Source organism: Halichondria panicea, chromosome 13 (assembly GCF_963675165.1).
Source record: "Halichondria panicea chromosome 13, odHalPani1.1, whole genome shotgun sequence".
Lineage (NCBI taxonomy): Eukaryota > Metazoa > Porifera > Demospongiae > Suberitida > Halichondriidae > Halichondria > Halichondria panicea.
Window position 1 is genome coordinate 1,942,629 of NC_087389.1, and position 8,750 is coordinate 1,951,378.

An 8,750-nucleotide genomic window follows, 5' to 3' on the forward strand; every position below is an offset into this window, starting at 1 on the left:
AATTTCGCTTCCATAGAATTGCTCTCACGGCCGATGTGAGCAAAATGTACAGAGCGGTCGAGCTAACACAATCTGATCGTGATCTCCACCGATTTGTATGGCGAAGCACACCCACCGACAATTTGACAGACTACAGAATGACAAGAGTCACGTTTGGTGTGTCTGCTTCATCCTTTGCTGCCAACATGTCCGTTAAGCAGAACGCTCTCAACCATGCTACAGAATACCCCCAGGCCGCAAGAATTGTTGAAACGTCTTTCTATGTAGACGACTGCCTCTCGGGAGCTGACTCTGCTGAGGAAGCAATTATTCTTCAGCGGCAACTACACAATCTGTTTACCAAGGGAGGATTTCTTCTCAGAAAGTGGGACTCGAATGATGCAACGGTATTGGACAGTATATCTTCTGAGCTCAGGGATAGTCAATCATCACACTTGCTTCCCACTGACGACGAGTACAAGAAGACCCTTGGTATCGAGTGGAATGCAAGTAAAGATCACTTTCGACTAACTGTGGCCGATCAACCTCCAATTGAGACTCTAACCAAACGGGGTCTAGCCTCTGATGTTGCTAAGACATATGACGTGCTCGGGTGGTTTTCTCCTGCTACCATCAAGATGAAGATCTTACTCCAGAAGTTGTGGGAAGAAGGACTCGAATGGGATGATCCAGTTCCTTCAAGTATCAAGGATGTATGGTGCAAGTGGAGATCTGAACTACCTGAACTTTCCCACAAGTATATCCCTCGCTGCTACTTTGACGTAGCCTCTCACATCTCATCGATCCAACTTCACGGGTTCTCCGATGCCTCAGAATCCGCATATTCTGCTGTTGTGTACCTGCGTCTAACGAACACATCAAATTCCAATCAAATCTCACTAGTCATGTCTAAAACCAAAGTGGCACCAATCAAGCGTCTGTCGATTCCACGGCTTGAATTGTGTGGTGCACACTTACTCTCTCAATTGCTGAGTCATGTGAAGAAGGTATTTGACATTCCCCTTTCCAGCATACATGCCTGGACAGATAGCACGGTGGTACTAAATTGGCTGGATGGAAGCCCAAAGCGTTTCAAAACATACGTGGGAAACCGAATCTCTGCAATTCTTGACCTGATTCCGCCAGACAAGTGAAGACATGTGAGTGGACTAGAGAATCCAGCCGACTGTGCCTCTAGAGGTCTCTATCCCACTGAGTTACTAGACTACGAGCTCTGGTGGAATGGTCCTGACTGGTTGAAGAAATCTTCCACCGAATGGCCTAAGAAAAATATGATCAAGCCCAATACCCCAGCTGACGAAGAAAAGGAGATTTCATTGCTGGTAGTGGCAGAGTCTGACCACTTGCCAGTAATCCCTTTGGAACGATTCTCGAATTTTAACCACTTCAAACGTGTCACTTGCTGGATCAATCGTCTTGTGTACAATTCCAAAAGGAAAAGGAAAGACAGGATCCTGTCTAGCTGTTTGACCACCCTTGAACTCCAGCAAGCGGAGAATTACTGGTACAAATTCGTTCAATTGATTCACTTCAAATCCGAGATTGAAAACCTGAGCAGCAACCATCCACTGCCCAACTCAAGCTCACTCATCTCTCGAAACCCATTCCTTGATGATAACAAGTTGCTTCGAGTCGGAGGCAGACAGCAACTATCTCAATCGTCTTATGAATCCAAGCACCCTCTGATTCTGCATGGAAGTCACAAGCTGACACGTGTGATCATATTCACAGAGCATATTCGATTGTTGCACGCTGGTCCAACACTGCTTGCCAGCTCTCTGAACAGACGGTATCATATAATTGGTGGATACAAGGTCATTCGCTCTGTCACAAGGAAATGTGTCACTTGTCGAAAGTATTCAGCCAAGCCCCTACCACAGATGTTGGGACAGCTGCCACCGGAAAGAATCACTCCTGGATCTGTTTTCGACAAAGTAGGCATCGACTATGCCGGTCCAGTGCTGATCAAGTATAGTTATGTCCGGAAACCAACTATCGTAAAGGCATACATTTGTGTTTTTGTATCGCTATCGGTAAAGGCAGTTCACTTGGAATTGGTGACCGATCTGACAACGGACGCGTTCATCGCTTGCCTAAGAAGGTTCATCGCTAGACGTGGTCTACCTACACTCATTTGGAGCGACAATGGCACCAACTTTGTTGGTGCATCTAGGCAGCTATCAGATGTCTACAAATTCCTTGAAACGCAAGCGAATCACCAAACCATCAGTGGTCATCTTGCTAGTCAAAATATAGAATGGCGGTTCATACCGCAACGTGCTCCACACTTTGGAGGTTTATGGGAAGCTGCAGTAAAGAGTGTCAAGACCCACCTGCGCAAGATCTTAGGCGAAGTCAAGATGACGTATGAGGAAATGTCCACAGTCCTGTGCCAGATTGAATCTACCCTCAATAGTCGACCGCTGACACCCCTGCACAACGATGATGATGGCATTGAGGCTCTCATCCCGGGACACTTCCTCATCAATAGACCACTCAAGGCACTACCTGATGTCTCATCTATAGCTCCTCGTCCACTCTCACTCTTGAAGCGATGGCAATGTTGTCAATCATTGGTACAGCATTTTTGGAAGAGATTCTCGACAGAATACCTTTCTCATATAGGAAAGTTCTACAAATGGCAACACCCAACAAGAAACATTCGCATTGGTGACCTTGTGGTCATTAAAGAAGATGCTCCCATACGCAACCGATGGCCATTGGCTAAAGTATTGAACGTTCATCCAGGCAAGGATGGTTTAGTGCGAGTGGCTCAGATCAAGACGGCCGATGGAACCTACACTCGTCCCATTACCAAGCTCGCGGTAATATTACCGATTGACGAACAATGAGTAACTGTTGAACAATGGCAATGTACCTAAGACCATCCGGTCTTGGCCGGCGGTATGTTGATGTGTACAAGCTAGGTGTTTAATTACTTGATGTTATGCAATATTTACTAGGTTCATAGTTTAATGAGTTTGTGGTAAATGTGTTGTTTTGTTCAATTTTCTTTGTTGTGCGCAGGGCCCCTTGCTCTGGCCCTGCCCCCTTTGTTTTGTATTTGCCATCACCCACTATCTTTCTCAGTTGTTGTTGTTGTTGTTTATTGTATTTTGTCTAAACTCACTAAGAATTGTTGCAAAAGGTCAAGTCAACTTGTACTCTAGGATAAGTAGGAGCCTGTCTCCCAACAATAGCTAACTCTCAAACTAAACTAGCCTGTCTAGTTCTTAGTCTAGATACAAGAAAGAGCTCAACACCTTTTGTTTTGTGTAGAGTACATTTTGCGTAGTTTCTTCTGCTTTGGCTCATCGCTGCTTCTTACTACTAATTTTGGAGCACCGACGTGGTTTGCCAACAGGTCGCGTCCTTCTTGGACGAATGTTCAGCAGGATTAGAACTCGAGTACTTGATGCAGGTGTTGTTGGAATTGCTTGATCTCCAAAGTATTGTTTTCAATTGAATGGGTATTAGCTACAGCAGTATTTAACCGAGCTTAAGAATAGGAGGCCATACTAACTTGCTTCATCGTATATAATTTGCCGTTACATGTATATGAGTTTGCATTCGATGTACAGGTCATAAGCGCTCTGTCTTTTTTTTAGCGCCAGTATATCTTGCTCTTGCTCAGGCAGTGAAAATTACGTGAAAAGTGGTAAAGATCATTAAATGAACGAGAGCGTATAAATTGTTTGTTGTGTTGGTAGTGTATATGACCAGAAGTTGCCTTCATGTTTTTCCATAGTCCAGGAATTTAAAAAACAAACCATAACCATAAATATTTATCACTTTGATGTTGTATTTTGTCCTTGCTAATACATTTGTGCGTAAACAGAGCATTTTCTTTGTTTTCAGGAAATAGCTCGTTCAAGATTGTTCATACACGTAGCACTGAACTGTAGGTGGTTTAAAACGAATTCCTTTTTTTCGTTATAGGCCTTACTAAGCCATGTGCTAATTCCCCCCATCACTTCAGCATGCTAGGTGTTTTAGAATGATAAATTGATATGTTGGTCTATCCATTGTGCAGATTTAGTTTCAGGCTATAATTATACTTGTATTGCCAGTACAGTTGCGATTTCAAACTATGGCAAAGGTGATAAAGTTGTACCAAAACCTTAATTGCTTCTTACTATAAACTCATATCCTGATGGAGACCAATTTTCCCCCATGCAGTGTAGATACAGAAATTGCCATCTTCAGAAGAGATATCCAAAACAGCTTAGAGGTGAACCCGCTTTCATACAGACGTCCAATGAAGTCATCGCCAGCTCCTTTACTATAGAGCTAGTATTTAGATTGTGGGAGATGTGTCCCCACCCAACGGGAATATTGTGTGCGAGGCGGACGTAATGAAATCAATCTTCAGGTGGATACCGGCACTCACAAGGTAGAAAGATATTTAAGTGAAAAACTACAAGATCGACATTATAAATAGCAGAATGCAAAGCTACGGAGAATGAAGCTGTATTTGTAATTTCACTCGTAGCTATACAGTTATTACTCAGAAGTCTTCTGTCTTTTCCAAATCAATCTCTTTGTGAAGAAGTCTCTTGTCCGAAAACCGTTCACTACACTTAGTGCAACCAGTTTTCTTTTTTCCTGCCGTTTGTTAGGAATAGCTCGTGTTCAAGATTGTTTATACATAGCACTGAACTGTAAATTGTCAAAACGAATTCCTTTTTTTCTCGTTATAGGCCTTACTAAGCCATTCGCTTATTCCCCCAAGACTTTGGCATGGTTGCTAGGTGTTTTAGAATGATAAGATGGTCTATCCATTGTGCAGATACTATAATTATACTTGTATTTGCCAGTACAGTTGCGATTTCGAAATATAAAACACTTACTATAAACTCTTATGATATTGTACTCGAAAATCGATAAAATTTTATCCTGATGAAATTCCTGTTATGAGTTCGGAGAAATTAATGTGCGTTTCTGCTTTGTGTCCCAATTTTCTCCCATGCAGTGTACATGCAGTGTAGATAATCCGTAAAAGAATTTGCCAACAGACACCTCTCACAGACAACAGAAAGAGCTTTGCCATCTTCAGAAGAGATATCCAAAAAGCGAAGTGACAGCTTAGAGGTGAACCCGCTTTTATATACAGACGTCCAATGAAGTCATCACCATTACTATAGAGCTAGTCTTTAGAGAATGAAGCTGTATTTGTGGCTTCACTCATAGTGAATTATGAAATTAAAGACAACACTTGAACAGCACGTGGCCTCTAGATCTAAATAGAATCTAAAGTGTACACTGTAATGATTATCTGAACTGTCTGCCTTACGTCTTTCTCATCGTTTCTTTGTGAAATCTTTTGTGAAATCATGTCTCTCAGCTACAGCTGCACCAGATACTTGCTGATCGTGTACGGTTTGCAAAAGCATCCCCACCCGGAATAAGAGGAGCTTCTGTGCAAGGAGGTAGTAAGACCCTCCCACAATTAGAACTTTCCAGGACATGGATAGAAATTATTACTCACACACAAACGTTAGAAGTTAATCTTCCTCATCCATTGTCAATTCACAAATTCACAGCAGATGTTGATATTATATATGAGACTCGGTATGAATTATGAGACACTAAATTTATGGCGCTAACAAGTGTATAAAGGACCACATTAATAAGCAAACTAAATTTATTCATTTACAGGTGTCACGAATTTAAAATCGTATCGCTGTTTGCGATATTAACCCACACATTACTATCGTCTGAAAACCGTCCTAGGTATACTTTAATTGTGCTGTGCCTTATGCCCTCTCCCCCCAAGAAGGACACATATAGTTGGTCATCACTGCACGTAGGGCAAATCGCATCTTCCTCATTATCCTCGTCACTGGATGAGATCCTTAAATCTTCCATCTGTACACGTACTTTTGTAGTTTTTTTCCTGCCGTTTGTTGTTTAGCTTGTGATGTTTAACAACCTTTTGCTTTTCATCTTCTAATTTTAAATCTTCGACCTCCTCGTAATGCACACAGCCTTGGCATTTAGTGCTGGTTTTCTTTTTCGTTTCGAGTTGAACGTAATTTTTGGCAGTACAAATATGTCGGAGAGATCTGTCGATGTCGAGGCTGTACGTTTAGCCACAAAACTAGTAGATTTTGCAGTTTAATGCTTAATTACAAAGTAAGGCGTATTTGTGTGATCTTGTAGGATGGATGTTGGGAGTATAAAAATGTTTAACGGACAGACAGTCTAGGTTGTTAATGATCTTGTAAATTTGACAGCAGTCTCTACGCTTTTCCAGTGATAGCTAGTTGAGTTCTTGCTTATACTTTCGCTGTATGACTTATCCCATGCAGGTATAAGTTGCTTTGTTCCATTTGGCAGTTATCCATCTGGCAGCTCTCTTTTGGATTTTCTCCAGTTTAGTAATGTGTTGCTTCTGCATGGTGGGGTGACCAGACTGGAGCCGCATACTCCGGACGAGTGTCGTAAATGAGATAATATATATAGATACACACCTTTTCCCTGATCTATGGCCCTGCTGAATGAGCTGTAGAGTATAACAATTAGCATTATATTATGTACTGCATACATCACACACATAAAAAACTGACCTGGGGACAAAAATAGTGTCGATATCATCCAGTCCATTTATGTTCAATACTGGGTTCTTCGTCTTTCTGCTGAAAACACCTGCACAGTGTCACGTTAAGCTTACATATATACATGTACATGAATGAATCGACAAAACTCACAAGAAGGGCAGCTCATGCAGGGAATGAGATCATCTTTATCTTCAACAACCTCCTGAGGTATGGTATGTAGATGCAGCCAGGGTGATACCAGGTATTACAGCAGGCCATTGGTCCACGTTCGGGCTGCCGACACATGCAATAAAGGTTGACAGACAACGTTTTTAGCACTCAATACTTTCTGCCACTAGGCTCAATTTGAAACTTGGAGAACAAACCTTCTTCGAAGCAGCAGTGTAAGTGCTTTCTCATGTCGTTTACATAGTTCACAGAAAATGGGTCCACATTACTGCACAGGTCCATGGCCATTGCAATTGCGTGGAGTCCACAGTCAGTTCCTCCTTTTTGTTTTGATACATTCACAACTTAAATGGTGAGCGTTGATAGCTTGAGCTGCTACATAATCTTGCAAGCCTGAGACAGTATGATGCCACCTTTCCATAGGAGTAGTGTCACTTGTCCTCTAGGGGACTATAGGGTACAAGCCTGTGGTGGTTTGGGCTCTGTCTGTGTTTGCACAATTTTATTAATTTTTACACTCTTTGCTCCCGATGGTTCTGTTTGTGTCTGCGTACATTTAACTCTGTTTGGGTTCCCACACTCTTCACACCTGCAAAAAGTGTTGTATTGTATAATATTAAATTTGGAATTGTGTGCTCTAGTTGGTCATGTGCATCATTGCACCAGAGGATCGTCAGGGTCAGCAGACCTTTTGACCCTGCACTAACTACATACTACACACCCACTTTTATGATTAATGTGACAATAAATTAAAGACTCACCTAATGAACTTAAGAATTTGCGATTCTCAGTTTTCTTAGTCGCTTTATTGGGGGTTGGTTGACGGTGGTGAAATCCAACAATTTCACCTGTATACTTGTCGTATATACTAGACTCTCCTTGATTTTTGATAAGAGCACAAAACGTTTTACTTTTAGGCAGAGTGGCGACTGGACGATTAACTTCCACCTGATATCCAGTTTGAGTTTTAAAATAGTTTGTGTAGTCGCGTATAGGGTTCTTTCAGACGGCAGTGTGACAAATCCAGCAACCATGTCCAACAATGCCATCACGATATATAGGTGTTCATAAGTATAATTATACAAAGGTCCATCCCAGCACACACACCAATCCCAGACTCACCCATGGGTCACCCAAAGGTACACCCCAGCAGGTACTAGTATGCCCGGATTAACTATAGTCCCATAGTATCTAGGGATGACCCGTGGGTCACCCAAAGGTACACCGGAGTAACTATAGTACCATAGTATCTAGGGATGACCTGTGGGGCACCCAAAGGTACACCCCAGCACGTACCAGTATGCCCAGAGTAACTATAGTGCCATAGTATCTAGGGATGACCCATGGGTCACCCAAAGGTACACCCCAGCACGCACCAGTATGCCCGGAGTAACTATAGTACCATAGTATCTACGGATGACCCGTGGGTCACCCAAAGGTACACCCCAGCACATACCAGTATGCCCAGAGTAACTATAGTACAATAGTATCTAGGGATGAGAGGTGTTGAAGAGAGGTCATGACTCCTGGTGAGCATTCAGTATACGACTTAATTGGAACCTATAATTATACATACAATGTTGTACAATGTAATGGCATTGAGTGTAATAAATATGGAAAGTTGACAATGCAATTCCGTTCTCTGCTGCATGGGGGTCTGACCCCCAGAGGTCAATATTGTACATATCTGGCAAGTCTCTTTCCTGTACAGAATGTCTACTGTATAATAGTTGCTTAAAAAACATTTTTCAATGTCACTAATTCTATTTGTACAGGTCGAGGCTCAGCAGAAAAATGAACACCACATGCATGCAAGTATATCAGAGCCAACTGCTGGATAACTTATAGATCTAGATCTACCTAGAGCTAGGCTTTATGGTTTTACGAACATTACAAGAGTTGTACTATATACCTGAACCCAAGAATCTGCATTTATTAATTATGTGTATAAATTATAATATATACTGTACATTTTCATTATACAGTTCGACTGTGTGTTTGGTTAATTATAAGAAATCAGGG

General features: G+C 42.0%; 2 protein-coding genes and 2 long non-coding RNA genes across 7 annotated transcripts in view; 3 read left to right on the forward strand and 1 right to left on the reverse strand.

Annotated features, from left to right (window-relative positions):
- LOC135345915 (uncharacterized) overlaps positions 1 to 8,674 on the forward strand; it is a 47,025-nt gene extending 38,351 nt beyond the window's left edge. Inside the window, exons 5-6 of one of the 4 annotated variants that reach the window (XR_010397923.1) lie at positions 4,973 to 5,091; positions 5,345 to 6,772. This is a non-coding gene — a long non-coding RNA (uncharacterized LOC135345915). The other 3 variants (XR_010397921.1, XR_010397922.1, XR_010397926.1) reach the window with 3 other exon arrangements.
- Positions 45 to 3,149, forward strand: LOC135345906 (uncharacterized). Its single transcript, XM_064543359.1, has one exon. It carries the CDS (start codon positions 45 to 47, stop codon positions 1,131 to 1,133), a length of 1,089 nt encoding a protein of 362 aa, XP_064399429.1. The 3' UTR covers positions 1,134 to 3,149.
- Positions 1,272 to 3,149, forward strand: LOC135345900 (uncharacterized). The gene has a single exon (XM_064543352.1). The coding sequence runs from the start codon at positions 1,272 to 1,274 to the stop codon at positions 2,850 to 2,852; it is 1,581 nt and encodes a 526-aa protein (XP_064399422.1). The 3' UTR covers positions 2,853 to 3,149.
- Positions 6,432 to 8,204, reverse strand: LOC135345917 (uncharacterized). The gene is made up of 4 exons (XR_010397929.1): positions 7,490 to 8,204; positions 6,711 to 7,317; positions 6,570 to 6,648; positions 6,432 to 6,505 (listed from the first exon to the last, which is right to left on the reverse strand). It is a non-coding gene; the product is annotated as an uncharacterized LOC135345917 (long non-coding RNA).
- Positions 8,675 to 8,750: the final 76 nt, after the last annotated feature.

What these genes read in the sequence shown, in the direction of transcription:
- LOC135345900 (XM_064543352.1), top strand. Translation starts at nt 1,272, where the DNA reads ATGATCAAGCCCAATACCCCAGCTGACGAAGAAAAGGAGATTTCATTG.
- LOC135345906 (XM_064543359.1), top strand. Translation starts at nt 45, where the DNA reads ATGTACAGAGCGGTCGAGCTAACACAATCTGATCGTGATCTCCACCGA.